We start from the raw sequence: 24,202 nt of genomic DNA, 5'->3' as shown, positions 1-24,202 counted from the left end.
TTCACATATAGTACAAGTGCTGTTCATCAGAGAGCAGAAATGTATCGTTTAAGAAACTGTTTTTTGTTTGGGTGACGTATGTGGGGTATCTTAGGAACAAGGTGTTTCCCATTTTGAGGTATAAGGAAAAGGTATTTTCCTATAAGCTCCACAAGATACACACAAGTGGCAGACAGAAACTGAACTACAGCAGCAGATGCAAATGCATTTAGAATTATAAAGTAATTGTGCATATTGTACAGAATATTACTTCTCTGCTGTTCTGCTATTTGTAAAGTAACACAGAGCCTGACAGGCCGATGTTGGTTATTTACGTAATTGGAATATTATCTTCTGTAGCAAGCCTGCAGTTTGCTGTTATGCACCTACTGATGTGCCGACGCCTGTAGCTTGTTGTAAACAGTTGTTTCACTTTACCTTGAAAAGAAAGACAGGTTTGCATCCCTGATAAACAAGCAGTGACTGACTGGGTTACCGAGTCATTTGCACAACCAACAGCTTATGTTTTTATTTAATGGGAATAAAGTCTGAAAAAGTAAAAAAAAAAAATTGGTCAAAGAAAACAAGTTTCTTCGTTATAATCATATAATCACTGCAGCTTCAATCCAAATTACTTTAACATTCTGCCACTTGTCTAGTAGTCTACTCGAGTAGACTTGTGCATTCTCCAAGCCTGGTTTGATGCAAAACCTCGCATACCATGATTATAAAATAAAAGTCAAAATTTCAAGCGTTTGATCTACAACCTTATTTGAGCCTACGGTTATCTCCAAATCTTACGAACAGGCAACAACTGACAAACGTTTTTAGACGTTGCTTAGTGTATTTAATCAAACCTGGTTTAAGAGTGACACACAGGCTGGGGTCTTATTATGTTGATTGTCTCTTTTTTTAAGTAATAGGCTACAACTAAAGTTTTGTATGGCCCTACATAAAAAACAAACAAACAAACAAAAAAATGAATAAGTTTATTGTATAATCTGCATTCTTTGACTCTTTTCATAACACTTGGTAAATATCACTTCCAATAAAAACAGATGCCAACAGAAGAAAATGAAAAACAAAACAAAAGAGGAAGAGTGATTAAAGCCATGAAAAGACTGAGCTTTGGAAGAGATGGGGAGAGAATGCAGGGCAGAGCACACAGTGGAAATCATAGCAGAAGGGAATTAAGTCCACAGAGGAATTCAAAAGAAGTTTTAAAAGAGGAAGACAAACTTTTGTTTTACAAGTTATTGTGAAAGGAATTTCTCATTTTCATTCTGAAATATTGATTTGACATCAATAGGTGCTAACTTTTAAAGAAAACTGCCCAAGTTATTCAAAATCACAAGTTAATCGAAACAGATCAGCATTTGAAAGATATAGACAATGAAAAGTGAATATGTATCGAGTAGACTATTTTCTTTGCTCTTAAGTATGTCAAGTGAAAAAAAAAGTGTGTGTGTGGCGTCTACATGCAGCAGCGTGACAAATTGTGTTGTTTTCCCAGACTGAAAAGAAGACAGTAACAGACAAATGGAGCCTTCGAGGCAGGCTTTCTTAGTGCGGCAGCAGATGAAGAAATGGGCACGGCATCATACACTGGGACACAGATCTCTACATGTGAAGAAATCTTCCATCGGCAGTGCCTCAAACATAGAAAGTGAGCCATCTTTGTATGAGAAGTTCGTTTGATGCCTGGCTCGTGATGCGTTTGATGCTTTGGACAACGGTGTGTGTTTGTTTAGAGCCTTTGTGTGTTTAGAAGTTGACTCTGCTGGCATCAGCCACTGTGGATGATGCTCATATTGCAAGTGATGTAGCTGTTCAACTGACAGGCACACACAGAAATGTCTTCATAAGGTTATGGGCACACATGCACAGAGGCAGACGGTTCTGGGTCACTTGGTGTGTTTGTTTGTCACTGTGAGGCAGAGTCCAGCTGGTGTGTCAGCAGGACACTGACAGCTAAACAATCCTCATCTTTGCCACGAGTGTACACACTAACGGGGTGTGTGTCTTGGCCTTAAAAATGTGGTTGTCCTGAGTCCAGTTTCTTCTTTCTTCTCACTTGAGTCACTCTGATTCTCCCACTTTCTATTATTTATAGACATTCCTAATCTCTACAGGATTCAGCTTCTATTCACAATATCTGTTTTAGTTTTGTTCCTTCTTTTTAAGTATTGCTTGGCTAAATTATAAACAACCAGGGGGTTTCCGTCTTTCCGAGTATGAAATGATGTCAGACAACTTTTTGGTGTTATGCCTTGAAACATTGTTTCTTGGAGCTTTCTTGTGGTTGTAATTTTAGATTTGGGTTTCTAGGACATTAAACAACTTGTATTCAATGATTTAACTCAGTCACTTTGGTACTGCTCTAAATGTTTAGTTCTTTAACACGGAAAATGTAGTGCAATAATAAATCATATACTGAATTAGATTAACCCAAGATGGTTAACTTAAGATGAACATTTCTAGAAGACAGATTTTTAATTTTTTTTTTTTACATTGAGCAGTTTTGATGTGAACGCACTCAATAAAATAAAAGCAGCTTATAATTAGATTAAATTGAAGACAATAGAAAATGTTTTACTTCAGTGTACCTGTTTCTGCAATGAGCTTAGATCTTGCTGTAGTGCCTGATTTTCCTTTTCTCGCTCCTGCTTGGAAGTGGCCAGCTGTTCTTTCTCCTGGCTGAGGTCCAGCAGCTTCTGTTCATAATCACCCTCCAGTTTCTTCAGCTCCACCTGCAACTCGTGGCGTGCCATCAACTCTGCATCCAGCTGATATAAAGAGATTTAAGTCATAGTTAGAGGAGGACACTGCCTTGAGTATTCTTCAAAAGTGAAAAGTAGAGCTCATTTTTCCAGTTCATTTCAAGAGGAGTCATCTGAAAAGCAATGGACTGTTTTCTCAGAGTTCTCAAGGACTCTCAGAAAAAGGTCATATTAATCCCTGGGCTGCACAGACACCATTAAAGTGGTAATTCTGTGTTTGAATGTAATACATATTCAGCAATATCCCACTGGTTTGGTACATCCTTGGTATACAATTTGTTTTAAACAAGTTTCCTTTGTAAATTATTCAAATATTACAGGTTATGTTAGGTTATTAGCCAGAATAATAAAACTGCAAAATGATTTTATTGATGAGGATTTTGCAGGAAAACCTACTTCTATAAAAGGTTGCATAAATATTAAGGGACAATCCCTTCATATTAACATTAAAGTCTCGTTTTTAAAGTTGATATAAATTTGCTAACATTTCATTAAATGGATGTGGAAGAAGCAGCGAACATTAGGTGTCCTATAATGAAATGTGAGGGGGAACGTGTGCTTGAATGCACAAGCTTTCAGCATCCTTGAAGAGGCAGCAGCCTTCATACCTCAAAGACCTGTTGAAACCATTTTTCTAGCAGTCTGCTTTGTGTTTTACTGTATAATTTACACTGCAAATTAGTGTCAGTTATAAACTGAAGACGCTTCATTGCTTTTGTATGAGCTCACTTTTCAATTCTTCTTTAAAACCTTCAACCTTAATGAGAGAAACATTTTACTTGAATTTTAATTTTCGCACTTACTACACATTCTTAAAGACTCCTGACAAACAGAGTAAGTATTAAAAAAGGGATGAATACATGAACACACAGACACGCATGGCTGTCTAATTTGCAGAAAGCGGATCTGTTACTCTCGCTGTCAGCAGCCTGACAGCCTTATCCTTAATTCCTGCCAAAGGGACTGCTTGCAATTATCCCATCATGCACAACTAACAAAATGATGTGTGTGGTCCATAAAAAATGAATTTGAGTGTCTTCATGGAGAGAGTGGCTGTGTGGATGTGTGTCAGTTCGATGGATATGATCCCACATGAAACCGCGTATCTTAATGCATGCAAGAATGAAGGCGAGTTTTCAGCTGCTTCCTTCCAATTATCCTGTCACAGGGATGGAAACATCAGGCTAGCAGCACACGACAATCAAAGCATTTACCCCCTTGTGTGTTTGTGTGAGCGCTTGTCTGCCTGGTGCCTTTCAAATGTGGGGATGCTCAATTTTTGGCAAACTTTCTTCTTTTCTCTTTCTGATTTCTTACATCCTGGCAAAGATCAATCAGAATTTAATTACAATAGCAGGAGTTTAGGACTGATGATACTGATCTGATAGTTTTTTTTTTTGTAAAATAGTCTGTGTGAAAACATTGATTAGTTTCTATTAAAGATTTGTGTGCATATTTTACCTTTTTCTCCAGCTCAGTGGCTTTTGTCTCACTGATTTCCACTTTGGTTTGATTCACCATATTGTCTATACACAAAAACAGAGAAAAAAGAAAAAAGAAAAAAAAAGGAAAGCGGAAGAGTGGTTATAGATAAGATAAGCGTTTTGACAACACGCCTGCACATGTCTAGCCACAAAGCCATTGTATTTTATAGTCTGGCATGTTATGTGTCTCCACATAAATATACAAACCGATGCATCTGTCTTCCTGTTTTTCTGCCTTATCACACCACTCGCAGTCAGGATCTATGAGGTGATTCCAGATCCATCTCATTACAAGCAGATATGCTTTGTGTTGCTTGCTGCTTCTACATATCATTACCTTTTAAGCCTTCAGTACACACACCTTTGTTTGACTACAGGCATTTGTGACAGAGGCAGCAGCACACCAGTCTCCCTTTATGCAAGATAAATCTCGTCTGGGAGTTTTTGTATTATCAGATATTTTGCTCAGCAGAGGACAGGGCGGGAAGGACACAGAATGACCAACAGGATACTTTTAGTGAATAATTGCAGGGTCAACAGGTGGCTCAGCGCTGAGGGGCTTACCAAGCATGTGCAGCGATAGAGCTAATTAATATGAAGATGAATGCCACAATGTCACTAGATCAAAGAGAGCTTATGATGCCCAGGAGGGGTAAAGTATTGAAGCAGATAGCAAAAATAGAAGGTTGTGAGAAGCTAAAATAATAATAAAAAAAAAAAGATATAACAGTATTTGTACAGGCAAGTTGAAAGTGAACCGTGCAGACTGTGAAAAGATGAAGTATAAATTTAGAGTTTTAGACATTATAGAGGGGAAAAAAGAAAGCCTTTTGTGCTAAATGAAAATGCGAAGAACGTTTGTGTCTGATTCAAGAACTTCATAGCAATATACCAAGCCACATGAAATTTCAGTGCATATTTGTGTACATGTTTATGTGGCTGTGTAATGGATTTGGAGTTGGGGGCGGGTCTGCCATGGAGGCTGGGGCTAAATGGGACAAACTCTGAATAGAGAGCACTAAGAGAGACAGAATGCAGAGAGAACTGTGCTGAATTTCAGAGTTCAAAGAAAAACACTAAATAATGCATGCAGGGCAGAATTGGGCTGCTTTCCACCAATAATAACTCTGACAGGCTTAAAAGAGGGCAGCCTGCCTGCGCGCGTCAGGACGCATTTAGAAGCAGTGCAATTAGGAGCTCCTGCAGTGAGCAACGGAGACCTGCCATAAAGAGCACTGAACCCACGAGACATGCCCTGCACCTGCGTTCTGCTCGGGTTCAGCTCACGACAGTCAGGGTTCACTTACGACTGCCACTCCAGTCAGCAAATCTGCATGCACACAAGTGTTGAATGATTTTTTTTATTAAGGATTTATTTTTTATTTTTTATGAGAAACAAGTCCAATGCTATTTTATATTCAATGGAGGGTGACAAAGCACAGATCACAGGAATCAGTGGTGGTAATAAACTTGGCTTTAATCCCCTCTCCCAACACTTTTTGATGGCAGATTAAGGTCTGTGCACAACCATTTCTGCTCGTTTTCAAAACAAATCTGACAATCTGTCATTTATAAACACTTCACACCATGACTAACCAGATTTTCCACCCCAGTCAACTGCTTTAAACACCTCTTTTTTCCATTTATTCAACTTATTTGTTGCATTTTATTTGGTTAAACCAAGTGGAACCATATGAATTTCTTCTTGAAGCGACCTAATGCCCCTAATTTAATGATAACAGCATCACCTGCATCACTGGAAATGCTTTGCTGTTTATCTGCGAGTACTTCCATTCGAATCAGGTATAAACATTCAAGGCAGCATGTCGTACAAAGTAGCTCTGACAGACCATAAATCAGCCTTAATACTTTGATTCCCGTAGAAAAGTCTGTGTCATGCCTGTAGCTGCTAGGGATTGTGTCTTGCCTCTCCGTGTCACAGGCACCTTGAGATGCTTGCAGACAAATGAATCCAGACACTGCTGGCTTGTTTTATTAATACAGTCACCATCAGAGTGTGAGAGGTACCAACTAAGTACAAAAGGATTTGGGGATTGCTGCATTTGAGAAAAAGAAAAATCTTTTGGGAAAATGTATTTTACACAATTGATCTACTGTGTTAAAACCTGTAGAAAAACTCAGTTTGTACTCCTCTCTGGCTCCACCTTGTGGTGTCAACAATGCCCTCCCCTCAGTGATCAGTAACATCTAATAATAACATCAGTTCCAATTCTCAACAAAACTTTTGTCATGTTACCCGTGTTTTAAACCCAAGTATGTTTGAGATGCATGCATGCATATTGATCTTAAAAACCTGAGTGTGCATTAAAGAATAGCAGCAGGTGAAAAGCAAGAAGGTATCTCTCAATAATCTAAATGATCCAACAGCTCACCTATCAAGCTTTCTACGTTCAACTCGAGGTGACGGCATTTGAAGTCAGGGTCTGCTCCATTCTTATGTAGCACAATCTGAGCGATACACTCGTCAATCAACTTGTAGTACTGAGGCCTGCAGGAAGGAAGGAGATGCACAACGATGAAAAGGCAGGTAGAGACGATTATAATGCAGATTATGGCATATGACTCTTTATAGCATATTTCATAATAAAAGCAAATGCATGTGTTTAATAATATCAGCTCTCAAGTCAATAACAAATCTGACAGCGTTTGAGTAGCAGGTCAGACTACGACTCAAAACAACTTTGTTGGCCTCCTCAGACAAATATGTGAACACCAATCTCTTGCTACTTTGTCTTTGAAACTGAAATTGGCTGTCTGTGCGAGGAGAGCAGTTTGAGTTTCTTGTCACAAAGATTGATTGTGTGCAACTGTTTCTGTGAGAGCTCACTGGTTTGTGTCGAGCGCCAAATGTCTGATCAAGCCAACTTCACAGACACTCAATTTTGGAGGTGTCTAATTCCCTGACCCCATTAGTTGCTGCCAGAATCAAAATCTCAACACTTTATTTATCTGTCTACTTCCTATTGTGGTTGCTTTCTTATTCACTCGCTTTTGTCTAATATGGTTTTCAGTTCTTCACTACACTTCAGGGATTTTACTTTTTTTTTTTTTCTCTCACCAAGACTAAGATTTATTCGTGGAGCGAGAGAGACATCTAGTGTACTTTTGGTAAAACTTGAATTTTACATCTGATATTATTTATAATCTTGAACACAATATATTTTTTAAAAAACTATTCCAAAAGAAGACAACATTTGTACGCCTGGGGGTACATTAAAGTTGATTAGTTGTTAAAATAAAAATAAAAAACTGGGGGAGAGGAGACTATGGCATGTAAATCTCTTTGTATTCCTAAAATCCATGTAACAAGTCCATAATTACAGTAAATAAATAAGTGTGGCCATATTTTATATATTAATCTATTAAATTCTCAGGTTTAAGTAGTTACTTAAAAGTGAAAGGAGAAAATTGGTAGGTGCTTTAAAGCAGCAATTTACCTCAACTTTCAATTTCCATTAACTGTCTCACAATCTCCACCTCCCCTTACTGTCTGTCAGTCTTTGGACACCATTATACACCATGTCTGTTGTCTATTGTGAATCTGTTGTGAGGAAATGGGAGGGAAGAAAAGGATGGAAAAGACTGAAGGAATGCTACAAAAAACTTTAGCTAAGATTAGTTCTTCTTGAAACCTTGCCATACTCATCCTTAAAATTTCCAAAAATGTAAAAAAGCAACTATGATATGTACATTAAGAAAATAAATAATGCACAAGCTATGCCACGTCAATTTAAACAGCTGAACTCATTTTGTATACATGTCCATCCATCCATAATCTTTACCCACTTCTTCCTTTGCGGATCATGAGGGTCACTGGTGCCCATATCCAGCCAACACTGTGTGAGAGGCAGGGGACACCCTGGACAGATCACAAGTCCATCACAGGGACACAGAGACAAATGAGACAACCAACCATTCACACTCTCACTCACATCTAGGGACAATTTAGAGTTACCAATCAGCTTAACATGCATGTTTTTGGTCTGCGGGAGGAAACCGGAGTACCCGGAGAAAACCCACACATGCATGGGGAGAACATGCAAACTTCACCCAGAAAGGTCCCTGGCCGGGATTTGATCCAGCGACCTTCTCATTGAGAGGCAACGGCTCTACCAACTGAACCACAATGTTGCCCAATTCTTGTATATATTGGCTATTAAATAAAAATCTATGTTGTTCATAACTAAAAAGGTGTGCAAAATGTCCAACACCTAACAGTTTTACGTCCATCTTGTTCCCTTTCTTTTGCCTCCTTTTCTTTCAGCTGAAACTAAGGGCTCTGGAGGGTGCAGAGGAAGAATTAGCATATTCTTCAGATAAGGGTGGATGGTGTTCAATTCTATTAAAATGAAACTGGACTTCTTTGCATTTATTAATTTCACTGCTTTAGAGTGGTGCTCTAGAAAACAAATAGCAACTGGAGGAAATGGCTGAAAGGAGGATGTGAGGAGAATTGTAAGAGGAAAAAGTATCTCTTTGTGAAGTTCATTTTTCTCAGCTATATTAATGTTTTTAATCACATCATGTCTGCAGCACATGAGTGTATCTTGTCCATCGATGAATATTGTGATTTATTAACAATGTGATGACTGACCTTGTGGTCCTTTTGTGTTTATAAAATGAATGACAAGAATACTGTGATTTTTTTTTTTTAATAAAGGAAATCTTTTTATTTTATTTTATTTTTTTTAAGAGAACGGTGGCTCAATTGGTAGAGCTGTTGCCTCTCAGGGAGCGTGTGGCTGGATCAAATCCCGGCCGGTGACCTTTCTGAGTGGAGTTTCCATGTTCTCTCTGTGCATGCGTGAGTTTTCTCCAGGTACTCTGGTTTCCTTCCACAAACCAAAAACATGCATATTAGGCTGATTGGTAACTCTAAATTGTCCCAAGGTGTGAGAGAGAGAGTGAATGGTTTGTCTCATTTGTCTCTGTGTGTCCCTGTGATGGACTGAAGCCCTGTCCAGGGTGTCCCCTGCCTCTCGCACACTGACTGCTGGACATGAACCTTGGCTGTGGAACACCCTACCTTCATATCGGAGGGCCCCACAGACCGTGACATGTTTTAAAACGGGTCTTAAAACCTTTCTTTTTACCCAGTTTTTTAATTGATTGCACTGTACTTTTGTTTTTTATTCACCCATAGTTATTATTTGAGTATTTTATCTGCATTTTGTGCATTTTAAGTTTTTGATGTGTTCATTCTGAGGTGTTATCCTCCTGGTTGTTCCTCCTCTCGGTTGCTTTTATGGTTGCTTTTATCCAGATGTTATCTGATGTTCACTCTTTGTAGCACTTTGAGATTCATTGTGAATGTAAAGTGCATTATAAATAAAAGTTATTATTATTAGTGTTATAAGCTACATAAAGCTGTTCCACTTTTTAAACTCCACATGGACTGGGTAAAAGTAAGATTAGTTTGGAAACATTTAAATTAACATACTGCAACTCTTAAAAGTAGAGATGTTCCGATCGATCGGCCACTAATCATGATTGGCCTGTTTCCGTTAAAGAGTATGTGATCGGCCGATACCGATCAATGCCTTTCTGTGCCGATCATAAAAACCGATCACCTTTGCAGCCTGCAGAAGTCCAGTGGTATATATAAGCAATGTTTTGAGATTTATTACTTTCTGCACTATTTAGCCTGTTGAGAGCCTTAATGTTTTCAATCTGTTAAAATTTTGCGTTACTGATAGCAGGTACTGTACATTTAAGTGGTTTGTCAGTTTTCCTTTAGACTGAATACTTGCTGTATTGTGTCTGCAAGTTTTTATTTTTATTTTTTGTCTTGTAAAAGTAAATAAAAACACGCTTTTGTCCAAATTAAGGTGATTTTATGGTCCCGATTTTCCAGATCACGTAGCAAGTAGAACTCATCTTAACTTAATCAAAAAATTTACAGCCAATCCATGTGATCCGTATCTGTGATTGGTATCAGTAATTGGTATCTGGGTAGAAAAAAACCTGATCGGAGCATCCATACTTAAATGTCAAACTTAGTGTCAATTAAAACTGATAATCATAATAAAAGAAATGTGTGAAATAGAAAATTATATTGTGTGAAATATAAATGTGTGAGCAGATGAATATGTGAGTGTCAGTATGTGTGTGTGTGTGTGTGTGTGTGTGCGTGTGTGCGTGTGTGCGTGTTGTACCTGGCCAAATAATCATTACGGATCAGTAGCAGGTGCTGCATCAAAGACATGAAGTGGATTTCAGCTTTGGAGTCTTTCACTGTGTTTGCCAAAATGTCAAACACTTCCCTCACATCGGTGAAGCAAATCCAGTTAAGGTTGAATTAACCAAACCAACAGACAAGTAAAAACATTATATACACAACATCTGTATACAAAAAAAAAAATTACCTCCATATCTGCACACTAAAGACTGTCACTGGACCAAAGGCTTACAGTGAAGCATACATGAAACACAGCAAAGATATAGTGTTCATCATTATCATCTTGAATTCCACCAAACGTGTATATTTGTGTTTTACAACCAATATAAACCACTGTAACACTTTATTGGATTTATTGAATGAGCAGGCTGTGCGGTCAGTGGCAACGCCTGGGAGACACCTGGTGTTGAACATTATAACTGCACATCAAAAGCAGAAAATAATAGAACAATCAGATGATTTTTGAGAAGATAAATTACTTTAAAAAACACAATTTTTAACATCTTAAAAAAAACTGACAAGAGGACCTATTGTGTGATGAAACTCATCCTCTTATCCTGACCATGTTATTATTATGGGGCATAAATACATAAAATTCAGCTTTTTGAAGAGATTAATCCACACATATCTGTCCTGGACTGACATGGTAGCAACATGAATCCTCATATACAAACAGACTAAAGACAAGTTTCTGTTTTTCTATTTAAACTGCATCTAAAGATTAAGACAATTTGAAGTTGCTTTACAGCAGATCGGAGGATTTGTTGTCTTTTTATCACTAAAGGTGACATGCTGATATTAATTAAATTAAATGCCGTTTACATGATTGGAAAGTGACAATAACGATAGAACCAGAAAGATTATCATCACAAAAAGGAACATATATTTTTTATGACTGATTTAGAATAAACTGACAGCTGAGAAATTACACAAGGAGAAAAGGTGCAAATTGTAGTTCAAGACTCTCAACAGTTTTAAAGATTCAGTCAATACAAATATTTCTACAAGTTAGAGAGCTGATTCTAATGAATGAGCAATATGATTTTTTTTCTTTATAATAATGTTAAAGAAGAGAGAAAGCAAAAGCATAATGTAATAAGTAGGCATTAAGATGTTCATACTTTAAAAGAAGTGACGGTTTCAACTAAAAAGAAATCCTTTTTCCACATCAGAAGGATATTCCATTTCGATGCGGATGTCATCAAGACGAGCTTTGAGGTCCTCGGAGTCGTCCTCAGCCTGCTCATGAAACACCATGAGCTGCACCTTCAGTTCTTCATTTTCGATCTTCTGCACCTCCTGCAGAGAACAGGATGAGACGGAGGCAGAGGGATGAACACGGTTCAGGGGAGAATGACAGGAGGAGCATTTTTAGTTTGGACAGTTGAGTTTTGTTTTTATTTATTTATTTTTTAACAGAGCAAGTGAGTGAGTCTATAAGGAACATGGAGGCATCAAGACAAGAAAAAATACAATAACAATGTGAACATGTTTTGTTGCAGCAAATTAACAATTAGCATTATGTTTTACCTTCAGGATGTCTCTAAGTCCAAGTCTTAGAAGTTCAGAACGAATATGGATTCTAAAGTCCAACTCTTCTCCCCGGCTGATTAAAGCGTTGATCAGCTGCATGCAGCCAGCCTGACAACACACATAGAGAAGACAGCTTTATAGCTTCAATTTGTTAGCTGATTAAATATTTTAGACTCAAATTATATCAAGTAATACCACATTTTAACAGCATTTGAAAAAAGAAAACAAAATCACATATCGCTAAAGTTCTTGAAATGTGTACCTTAAGAGCAATATTTTGATTGTTTATGCCAGAAAGAAGAGGCTGAAACCTCTCAATGTCCCGTCTCTCAGCTTCTTCAGTAATGGCCTCCAAGACACGCTCATGGCTACAAAAATAAACAACAACACACATTACAGAAAACTTTTCAAAATGTAGTCACATCAGACAAAAAAAAGTCATAAAACATTTTTAAAGACTTAACTCAAAAACTGACATTTAAACTTAACATACTGGTGAGTAAAGAAAAGGACTTTTGTTATATTTGAGCTCAAGAGATAAACTGTAATAAACAGTGTTTGAGTCTGTTATTTCTGAGTGTATTTAATTACATGACTTTAACATATGACTGATTCTTACAGGTTTTCGGGATGTTCCAGGATGGAGATGGCAGAAAGCAGTTTCACAGCATCCACCATCATGTGGGGCACCCTGGGGTTGATGGCTTTGACCAGCAGAGGAATTCCCTCAGCCGACTCCAACATGGATTTTAAACCGTACTAACAAAGAGAATAAGCAGAACAAAATAAGTCCTTCTTGTGCTAAACTTTCTTCAATGTAAAAATTATTTACATCAACAAAGATGTGCTAAAAAAAACAAAAGTTATTAAAGATGTCCCTTTTTTAATAGAGTTAAGTATAAGAACAATATGTTACAAAAGAGACAGATTTTACAAAGGCAATGATTTTTAGTGACAAATTTTACTGTATTGACCTGACCAAAGGTCAAATTTAATTATGCTGCCATCTAGTGGAAGAAGTGTGACATTACAAAAATAATAAAAATCTATAACTTTACTTTTGTTTTTAAAAACAGCCAAGCGACTCACCTTGTTGTTCATAAAGGCTTTCAAACAGCGAATTATCTCGTGCTGACATTTTACCCCCATCGGTCTGGTGTGTGGATGACACAAACACAAAAAGGCATCACAAACACCATCTACCACCATAACAATTAACCTCTTTTGATTTGGGTTTATGTGACTTACGGGTTTTCATCTTTCTCCTCCTGTAGTCTATTTAGTAAATTCAGAAGCAGAGCCAAGCCCTCATTTCCAAAATTCTGCACCCAACTGGAAGAGACAATATAATTAGACCGTTTTTTTTTGTTTGTTTATATAAATATATATATATATAATTTTTTTTTTGTTTTGTTTGTTTATTCATATTCTATTGAATATATTTAGGTCATAATAAAATCTATTTTTATTGAAAAATCAACCATTCTTCAGCATTAAACTTGTCATCGAACTTGCAGTTACATGAAAAACAATGATTGTTTCTTTTTGAAACAATATATACACATAAAACATGTTTGATTGAAACTAGATTGTGGCAGAATTTCTATATTCATCTCGTCTGCTAGTGGTTTATAAACTGCCTTTTAAGGGTATTAAATAATAGACCTATAATGCTGTTTCTTACATTTAAAATACTTCAACACTACTAATGAGAATCACTGCATTGTTGGAACTTCCAGCTCAACTTACAGACACACAGTATATAAACTCCACTGCAGGACAATTTGTTTTGATAGATGTTGCACGTTTTTTTTTATTTATCTAAAAAATGCTTTTATAAAAACTCAGTCATTGTGCACTGTTCGAGTGTGTTTTTTTTAACACAATCCTGTCAGCTACACCACTGTAATTAATCTGCGTATTGTAAACTCTTTCAAAACAGCCATCCTGCATTTTCTATAAACACAGTAATTGTAGCAGAAAAGCGACCTGAGAAGTTTCCAGTATTTGACTGGATAAGTAAATAACATAATCTCAGGCTGATCTACAGTGCAGCAGAAAGTGAATATTTTTACAGCTAGAAAGTACTAAAATTGATGGCAACAGCTATCAAAGTCTGATACTGCACCAACTCAGGAAATGTCAGTGTCTGTTGAAGTCTGCGTGAAGGAATTCAAGTAATCAATTTCAATAATAATAATAATAATTTAAAAAACAATCACTTTTGACTTTGGAAAAATGTTTCAGCCATTACAGCAATCACATCTATCTGACAGTGTTTGATAAACAAATGAGACTTGGCACTTCAGTGAAGCATTATTTAACAAAAGCAGGCAGAAAAAACAATACCCAGACTCTGAACATTACCTGACAGGGTTGTTGTTGAGTGAGACTCTTAAGGATTCGAGACAGTTGAGCAGTGGTTGACCTCTGTAGTCTGCCTTTAACTCCTGGATGTACATCAACGCTGACTTGGAGCTCTCCTTCTGGTTTTGGCCCTGGTAAGTGAACACAGCACCCAAATTACAACTGATTGATTTATTTTATATTTTTATTGTTTCAGGATATAAGTGGAGTGACTTAAAAAAGACAAATAGATCAAGTGCAACATTAAATCATAATTTGAAGTTTTAATGTACATATTAAAAACAGTAGGAAGGATTTTTATCTTAATTTATAGTTATATTCATGGTAAAACAAAAGATTTAAAGTATCAAATTATATTAAATTATCTGATCCTCTTAATCTATGAGAGGTTAGAAACTTTATATAAAGAAGCAGTAGGTAGAAAACCCAACACTATGCGTTCAAATCTTGTTGAATGACATTCAGCACTAATTTCAGATGTTTTATTTTCTGTATGACATAGTTGGTCACTTGGAATTTTGTTTTACAATCTTTGTAATGTTGCATTGGTTCACTGAAGTTGGAGGCCATTTGATTACACACAGTTCATTTAAGTTTCCAACACGGTATTTTGATAAGGTTGAGGGTTGGGCCTTGCCTAGACCGCTGAAAGCTTAATGAAGTTTACTGTCATCCTGTGGTAGATTTGCAGCTGTGGTTCACGTCAAGGTCATGTTATCTGACCCAACTTTGGTAAAGCTTCAGACATCCAGAACATGGCCAGAACAAAGAAGTTTATCTAAACAGCCTTTTGACTTGTTTTTTGTTGTTCATTCTACCTTTATTTATATAAATTAATGACAATGAGCCTCAGAAACTCATTTACAAGTGAGACCTGTTTTAGACAGACAAACAGAAAAACAATAGTTGTTGTTATGTTTAGTTTTTGTTTTTATAAACATTAGCACATAGTATTGTCCGTTCTAAAGATGAGAAGTGTCAAAGTTTGTTCAGATGTGACTATGGCATGCTGTCATGTTTTAGAGACATTTCTAGACATGACTTCAGAACAAGCCACACATTGTTTTATTTTTCTCATTTCCATTAACTTTAGCATCTAACTCACTGACCAACCACTACAAAATTATGTTTGCTTATTTTCAATTTCTCTGAACTTTGCATTATCTGACTTCAGAGTGAACCTTCAGGAACCTCCTTTCCTTATTAGCATACATACTTTTTTCTTGTTAGAGAACGTCACACTTTGGTTTGTCTGAACACGGCCTTTTGACCTTTTCCAGGTTGATGGGCAGCAATTGTTGCTCTCTAATGGTGCTTTGCCACCGTCTGAACGCTCATCGGTTCCGCACCACACCGCACCAGTTAAGGGCCTGCCCACTACAAGCACCCCAACTCAGCCTGGTTTATGAGACCATTTGAGTAGACATTTGAGTTTCCGAGCTGGCTGCTCCGAGGTACTGATTTTGACGTAAGCAGACAGCAGCTGTCGACTGGCCAGTAAAGCTTTGTCACCCGCCCAGTAAAACTGTAAACTACATCTGAACCTCCACTTCCTCATTGTGTTGATAGATGGCGCTACAAGAAATGAGCACATTTAACAAGATATTGGAGATGATTGTGTAGCATGGCTACACCCAGACTTATTATCGACTACTAAAGGAGGTTTTTCCTACTCTAGGTCTGTCCATTCTTACCATAGTAAACAGTAGTTTATCCACTGGCGTGGTGCCGAAAACCTTTAAACATGCTGCTGTCCAGCCATTCCTGAAAAAAACAAACCTTAACCCCTCAGTCGTATCCAACTTCCGGCCTGTCTCCAGACTCCCATTTGTTTCTAAACTACTGGAGAAAACAGCTGAGTCCCAGTCGAAGTGCTTCCTGGAGGGTCACACCATCTTAGAGCTATTCCAATCTGGCTTTAAACCTCTCCACAGCACTGAAACTGCCCCACTGAAGGTTTTTAATGACATTTTCTTAACCACAGATACTGGTGATTCTGTGCTGCTTGTCCTACTGGACCTTACAGCCGCCTTTGACACCATCGACCATGAGATCCTCATTACTAGGTTGGAGCAGTGGGTGGGCATCACAGGGTCAGCCTTCAATTGGTTCAGATCCTACCTCACTGACAGATCCTTTTGTGTCTCCAATGATTTTAGTTCTGCAGCGGCAGAGCTTAAATGGGGGGTTCCGCAGGGGTTCATCCTGGGTCCCCTCCTATTCTCTTTAGACCTGCTGCCACTTGGTGCTATTTTACGGAAACACAACATACACTTTCACTTCTGCGCCGATGACTGTCAAATCTATTTCCCCTTAAGACACAATGGTACATGCTCTATTCAACCTCTGCTCGACTGCCTGGCTGACATCAGGGACTGGATGGCTTTAAATTTCTTAAGTTTCAATGAAAAGAAGTCTGAAGTCATGTTGTTCCCTCCCAATGACACGCTCACAAACCACTGCATCGACCTCTCCGCTCTAACCCTGTCAGAAAAACAAAAAGTCACTAATCTGGGTGTGATAATGGACCCGTACCTGAAACTTAACAATCATATAAACATGATTGTTAAATCATGTTTCTTCCAACTGAGGCGGCTGTCTAAACTGAAGCCCATATTGTCCAAAAATAACCTGGAGACAGTAATACATGCATTCATGACATCTAGGCTTGATTACTGCAATTCGCTCCTGTTTGGTATCAGTCAAACCTCCATTGCACAACTACAACTGGTCCAGAATGCAGCAGCCAGATTTTTAACCAGTACAGGCAAAAGAGAGCTCATTACACCAGTTTTGGCCTCACTGCACTCGTTACCGGTTCACCTTCGAATCCAGTTCAAAATACTCATGTATGTCTACAAATTGCTGAACAGCGAATCCCCCCCATCTCTCTGATCTGCTACAGCTGTATGTCCCACCACGTTCCCTGAGGTCAGTGGACCAGTTGCTCCACACAGTTCCAGGAACTCGTCTTAAGCGCAGAGGTGACAGGTCCTTCTCTGTAGCAGGACCAAGCCTTTGGAACGAGTTGCCTCTGCTTGTCAGACAGGCCCCCTCCCTCTCGGTTTTCAAGTCTCGTTTGAAAACCCACTACTATTCAGTAGCATTCAACACCAGATGATCTGTGTTTTGAACTTGTATGCTCCACACTGGTTAGTCGTCATTATCAGAGTCAGAGTCAGAGTTTCTTTATTGTCATTCGCACCTCATGTGGTACATGTGGTGGAGCGAAATTATGTACACAGGGTCCCAGTTACATCCAACAATAAAATGTATAAGAAAAACATCTAAGATATGAACTAAGAAAAACATCAACTAAATATACACTAAGCACTCATAACATAAAACATTGAACATCAGCACAAACATGAACATGAGTCTGTGAGCAGATGTGCACGCATGAACACATCAACATTGAAACAGATCAGCAGCAACATGAAACAGATCAGCAGCAACATGATATGGTTTTTCACAGTGATTATTCTAGTTAGAGATTCATGAGTCTAACAGCCTCAGGGTAGAAGCTGTTCCTCAGTCTAGTGGTTCTACACTTAATGCTCCTTAACCTCCTTCCTGAGGGGAGTGGGGCAAAAAGTGTGTGTGCTGGGTGGGTGGGGTCCTTCATGATGCAGGTGGCCCTCTTCCTGCATCTGGAGGTGTAGATGTCTGTGATGGTGGGGAGACTGATTCCAACAGATTTCTGTGCAGCCTTCACCACTCTCTGCAAAGCTTTCCTTTCTGCAGCTGTGCAGCCTCCATGCCACACATTGATGCTCGAGCACAGGATGCTCTCCACTGCACACCTGTAGAAGGAGATGAGGACTGAGCTTCCCAGACCAGCTCGCCTCAGCCGTCTGAGGAAGTAGAGTCTCTGATGAGCTTTCTTGATCAGGCTGGTGGTGTTGTTGCTCCAGCTGAGGTTGTCATTCATGTGTACACCCAAGTACTTGTAGCTGGAGACCACTTCCACCGCAGATCCTCTTATGTTCAGGGGGGTGTAGGTGTTTTTGTTCCTTCTGAAGTCCACAATCATCTCCTTTGTCTTCTTCACATTGATGTGAAGGTTATTCTCTCTGCACCAGCTCTCCAGGTGTTCCACCTCCTGCCTGTAGCTGGACTCATCATTGTTTGTGATGCATCCCACCACCGCTGCATCATCTGCAAACTTTACAATGTGACAGCCTGGATGGGCAGCTGCACAATCATATGTGAGCAGAGTAAACAGGAGGGGGCTCAACACACATCCCTGAGGAGAGCCAGTGCTGAGGGTTATGGTGGAGGAGGAGAGGTTGTGGATCCTCACTAACTGTGGTCTGTTTGTTAAAAAGTCTAGTACCCAGTTGCAGATGGAGGGGCTTAGTCCTAGTGTGGATAGTTTGTCCATCAGGGTTTGGGGGATCATGGTGTTGAAGGCGGATGTGAAGTCCACAAAGAGCATACGGACGTAAGAGTTTTTCTGCTCCAGGTGGTTGAGTGCAGTGTGGACCACAGAGGAGATTGCATCCTCTGTTGATCGGTTCTCACGGTATGCGTACTGATGAGGGTCCTCGTTGATGTTGATGGTTGTTTTGATGTGAGTCATGACCAGTTTTTCGAAGCATTTAGCGACTATCGGGGTGAGGGCCACTGGCCGATAGTCATTCAGACCAGTCACTGTAGAGCTTTTTGGGACTGGGATGATGGTGGCAGTCTTCAGGCAGGTGGGAACTGTCTCCAGGGTAAGTGAGGTGTTAAAGATGTCTGCCAGCACCTCACAGAGCTGATCAGCACATTCCTTCAACACTTTTCCGGGGATGTTGTCTGGGCCAGTTGCTTTGTGCGGATTAATCCTCCTGAAGGTACTCCTTACTTCTGCTGAGGTCACGCTGAGATGCTCTTCATCCGGTGGCGAGGTGAGTCTGGTGCTGGGTGGTCTGTTCGGGTCTTCAAAGCGTGCATAGAACTTGTTGAGGGCATCAGGCAGAGATGGGTCTTTGGGACATTGTTCGCTCCTTCCTTTATAATCTGTTATGCACTTAATGCCTCTCCACATGCTCCGAGGGTCTTGTGAGATGAATTGACCCTCAATCCTCTTTGCATATGTGGCCTTGGCCCTCTTAATACCAGCAACCAGCTCTTTTCTTGTCCTACTCAGCTCCTCTGAGTTTCCAGACCTGAAGGCAGTGTTCCTGGCTTCCAGCAGGGTACGCACCTCTGCATTCAGCCAAGGTTTTCTGTTTGGGTAGCTTTTAACATTTCTGATAGTGGAGACTGTGTCAGTACATGTACTAATGTAACCCAGTACTGAGGATGTGTATTGGTCAAGATCAAGCGAACCTCCATTTTCAGCAGCTTCTCTGAAAACCTGCCAGTCTGTTCGATCAAAACAATCTCTCAGTATGGGGCCACTGTCCTGGCTCCAACATTTAACTTTCTTTTGAACCGGTCTGGAGCGTCTCAGCGGGGGCATGTAAGCAGGAGCCAGGAAGATTGAGATGTGGTCTGACAGTCCTAGGTGGGGGCGGGGTTCGGCTTTGTATGCATCTTTTACGTTCGTGTAAACACGGTCCAGCGTGCGGTCTCCACGTGTCGGAATCGTCACATGCTGATTAAAGCTTGGGAGACAGTCCTTTAGATTCACGTGGTTAAAGTCTCCGGCTACCATGTAAAGAGCCTCGGGGTGTTTGTTCTGCAGCGAGCTGATGATATCATGTAGCTCCTGTAGTGATTCATTAGCATTAGCGTCCGGAGGAATGTAAACAACTGTGATAAAAGTCACTGTGAACTCGCGGGGTAGATAATGTGGCCGACATTTCACTGTTATTTGCTCCAAAGCCTTCGAGCATGAGCTATTTACAACAGTACAGTTCGTGGACCAACTTTTACTCACATAAATGCACACTCCGCCCCCCCCGTGATTTCCCCGTTAGCTCGCTGCAGCGGTCCGCTCGAAATAAAAGTCTGTCATCCAGCTGGAAGACTGAGTCCGGCGTTTCACTTGTAATCCACGTTTCCGTGAGGCAAAGCACCGCACACTTCTTCATCTCTTCTGAGGCGCCCGCTCTCAGACGAAGTAAATCCACCTTGTTGTCCAACGAGCGGACATTCGACAGAAAGAGAGACGGCATGGGGAGTTTGCCGGCTTTAGCGTTAGCTCGTAGCCTCACCATAACCCCCGCCCGGCATCCTCTCCTCTTAAGCCGGGAGCAGCGCTTCCTCTTCTGCCCGCTGGAACGCCTCTGCTGCAGCTTCCAGGTAGATGACTTTAAGATCTGCATTCTGCCGAGCGTAGCTTTGAGTTTGTTGCTGATTTCTGCTATATTTCGTGGCAAATCCGCTCCTATTCTCATCAGTTCGGTTCGGCTATAGTTCACACGCATAAATCGCGCAGAGTCAGGCACAGAGTCAATATCTGAATCGTTTTTATATCTTTATTCTGATGTACCTCATTTTGTATACTGCTTTGAGTGTTGCCTGTTTTTCTGTCTGTACAGCACTTTGGTTGGCCTTGTTGCTGTTTTAAGTGCTTTATAAATAAAATGGTATAGTATGGTATTATAAGCAGTGATAAGTTAACAAAATTAAAGTCTGATTATAGGGAGATTAAGGACCACAACAGGCGGAATGGCTTCAACACTAAAGGACCAATTGATCCCACCCACTTTTGATGATTCCGCCCACAGAGCGGAAACAAGTCACAGTGACAAGTCACCTTCACCTGAGAAGAACCGATAAGACAAGGGCAGAGTGGAGTCACACTTCTCAATGGAAAAGCAGCTTAAGATCACTGCATCACATCTTTTCTCTTACTATAAATGTTTTCAATAAACTGCATATGCTCAATATTGATTAGTTATTAAAATATATATGATTAGAAGCATCCAGCTGCTACTTACACTCTTTATTCCACCAGAAGGAATAAAGGTGTATTCAGTTTTTATTCACTGCTTCTGCATTTTGATTTGGATTATGTGAAAAACCAATAAGTAGAATACATGAATTTGTATATTGTTGTTGTTCACCCAAAGGCTGATGCTAGCCAGTTCTCATATCTGATAAGAATTAAATTATTTTTTTTTTTTAGCTAATAAATAGAACATTGCACAGTTTTCCTTGTTATTTTTCATGACATTGTATTTGCAATGGTCTTTTTTAAACAATCTTGCTCATCCTAAAAAAAATGGGGTCTAAATTCACTTTAGCAGCATTTGCAATTATATTAGTTTAAAATACTTACAGCTTTAGAGGTGTGGAGATACTGGGAGACCATCTCTCGTTTGATCCCAATGTCTTTTTCTCTTAGAGGCTGCTGCTTTTCCTCGTTCAGGTTCATGTCCACCTGGAGACAAAAGGGAACAAAAAAGAAATAAAAAATCAAAAACAGCGAGCACACAATTGTTAAATATTTTGAGAAAATGCAAACAAGCAATTAGAAAATGCACCGACTACATATTTTTACCTGCAAAGAATTTACATAAATGAATGCCACCAAAAGTAAAGCAAATAAACTTAATTAACAACGTTCCTACATTTACAATTCACCATTTAATCACACTTTTAACTTCGGATCTCAAACACAGCACTGTTTTGATTCGTTTACATCTATCTATTAAGACCAACCAAAAACAGTCTTTTCACAACTCTGTATAGTAAAACAGTTAAAAATTAAGTTGAAAGAATGTACGTAAATCAGTCCTAAGCGTCTTTATTCAATGAGTGATTCAGTAGGTGTTAATAATACAAGCCTCCTAAGATGTACAAGCAAGACACCATATTAAAAAAACTCTCTAAATGCTGAGTCTTTTACACATTTCTTCTGTTTTTCTCACCAGCATCTGTTCAAAGAGGTCCAGGATGTATTCGTCAGAATATTCCATCATGCCACCTTGAGGGCCAATGTCGTAGTTGGCAGCTGAAGAATGTCGCTGGCTTGGAAACTGGTTCGGTTTCTCTTTGTCCTTTTTTATTCGCATGCTGGTGAAGCGTTCCAACTAGATTAGTGAACAAAAATGAAGTAGATAAATACAAAGAACAAGGACTGTCAGTAAAAGTATAAGGCTTGCGATCACCTTAACTCATTGTTTTGTTTTTCTTGTCTGTATTGTTACACACTCACAAGATTATGCTCTCGGATCATGGATATATTAGCACCTTTCAGATGTACGTTCAGAAAATAGGACGGCATTTTTGACATGACTATATTAAATCAGTAATAAAAACTTTTGTTAGAGGCTAAATCACAAAGCTTAATTCCAAAAAATATAAAAATAAAATAAATCTGCTCTGAAAAGCAAAGCAGATCTTTAAACATTAGATTTGTCAGTATCATATTTAGGTTTGTTGATTAATTGTTACTGACTTAAAGAAGGACCATTTGAATTACTGTTTTCAGCTGAAAAAATACCATAGGTATTTATAGGTATTAATTCAAAAATGATTTATGGCAACTATTTTAATAAATAATAATAAAATAAAAAGGCATGCATTTGCACAAAGCACTTAATCAAACCAGAACCAAATTGCTTCAACAAGGTTTTTGTGGTTTCCGGTATAAACTAAAAAAGGTTGAAGTTTTTTTGTTTGTTTTTTTCCTGCCAGCAATTGTTAAAAAAAAACAAAACTGGGGGGAAAAAATCCTAAGTCAATTTAAAACAGAAGCCTCATTATTTTCTTTGCGTTCTTGTATATGAAATGAACAAACAAACATTAGTGGTCATGGAAGTCGAGATGCTTCAAACGTTTAACTTTATTTAACTGCACAATCTGAAAAGGGGCTAAGATTCCAAGAGGAGACATTTTGAAATGAAACAATGCCACACAAAGTTGTTCACAAGTTGTATTTTCTTCACTTTGATTTATTTAGTGTGAACTTTGTGTTAACTGTGAATCTGTGAACTGAATAGTTATATTGTTAAAAAAAACAACAACACTGAAAAACAGTAACTTGAGAAAACAGATAACTTTGGTACATACAGATCTAGTGATCCTCAATAATTGAGTTTTCAGCAATTTTCCTGTTGCTGGCAATTGAAGGTGTCACTCATGTATGTACAAAGCATCCATGTTGTCAGTTCTTTAAAACATGCACATTCTACTTAAAACAGCACAAGACAAACAATAGACACTCAACGTTTAATGTGTTATCCAGACATCAACATGACGGTTAACACAAGACGTGGTTCTGTTAAAAAGCTATAAGATCATATTGAGATAAGCACACCAGTGACACATACACCTACCTCATCAGGAATCAGCCGTTTCAGTTTCTGCAGAGCAGGAAAAAACAAACAAACAAACAAAAAAATAAAACAGAGAAAATAGCAAAGAAGGGAGGGGAAAAAGAAAACCAACACAGGGACAGAAAGAAGTAAGAAAGAAAGGGAGAAAAAGGAAGAATCCATTAGACAGAAATACTTGTGACGGGTAAAATGATCAGGGAAATGATCAGCATTCCTGAGTGGACAGAAAGAAACACCCAATAAATCGTATTCAAAACACAACTAGTTTATCATTTAGGATTATGTCATTACTGAGAACATGTTCGATATTAAAGAAAATAAAGTTTTGAATTATTAAAAGTCACAAGAGAAAAAAAAGTTGTACACCATTAAAGGGTATTAAAAGTAAGAAAAAAGAAAAAAAACTAATAAAAAAGACCACTAGGTGTCAGTTTCCCCTAAAAAATGTTCCTGTAAAAGGTCTGCTACCAGAAAAAGCTGTCAAAAGAATTGAATGCAAATTATTTTCTAATAAAATCTATACCATTTCAAAAGGTAACAAAGGGTAAACACATTTATGTTTTCTGAATATAGCAAAGTATATTTTTAATCTCTAACTATCCTCTTTAATTTATTAAAAACACTAATTTACCTAAACAGTCA

General features: G+C 38.7%; 1 protein-coding gene across 1 annotated transcript in view; it reads right to left on the bottom strand.

The window, feature by feature from the left end:
- Positions 1 to 24,202, bottom strand: part of LOC119408460 (protein diaphanous homolog 1) — a 133,947-nt gene that overhangs the window by 86,451 nt on the left and 23,294 nt on the right. Inside the window, exons 2-15 of the mRNA XM_037675286.1 lie at positions 23,561 to 23,587; positions 22,151 to 22,312; positions 21,559 to 21,660; positions 14,343 to 14,473; positions 13,224 to 13,307; positions 13,065 to 13,128; positions 12,595 to 12,734; positions 12,238 to 12,343; positions 11,973 to 12,083; positions 11,623 to 11,741; positions 10,420 to 10,536; positions 6,637 to 6,752; positions 4,221 to 4,285; positions 2,586 to 2,765 (exon numbers count right to left, since the gene is read on the bottom strand). Of these exons, the coding sequence (XP_037531214.1) occupies positions 2,586 to 2,765; positions 4,221 to 4,285; positions 6,637 to 6,752; positions 10,420 to 10,536; positions 11,623 to 11,741; positions 11,973 to 12,083; positions 12,238 to 12,343; positions 12,595 to 12,734; positions 13,065 to 13,128; positions 13,224 to 13,307; positions 14,343 to 14,473; positions 21,559 to 21,660; positions 22,151 to 22,312; positions 23,561 to 23,587 (1,524 nt within the window). The remainder of the gene's footprint in view (positions 1 to 2,585; positions 2,766 to 4,220; positions 4,286 to 6,636; positions 6,753 to 10,419; positions 10,537 to 11,622; positions 11,742 to 11,972; positions 12,084 to 12,237; positions 12,344 to 12,594; positions 12,735 to 13,064; positions 13,129 to 13,223; positions 13,308 to 14,342; positions 14,474 to 21,558; positions 21,661 to 22,150; positions 22,313 to 23,560; positions 23,588 to 24,202) is intronic.

The sequence above is a fragment of the Nematolebias whitei genome, chromosome 4 (genome assembly GCF_014905685.2).
Source record: "Nematolebias whitei isolate Nwh7 chromosome 4, NemWhi1, whole genome shotgun sequence".
In the NCBI taxonomy this organism is placed as follows: Eukaryota; Metazoa; Chordata; class Actinopteri; order Cyprinodontiformes; family Rivulidae; genus Nematolebias; species Nematolebias whitei.
The sequence above is the reverse complement of the archived record's forward strand: the minus strand, read 5'-3'. Positions and strand labels throughout refer to the sequence as shown.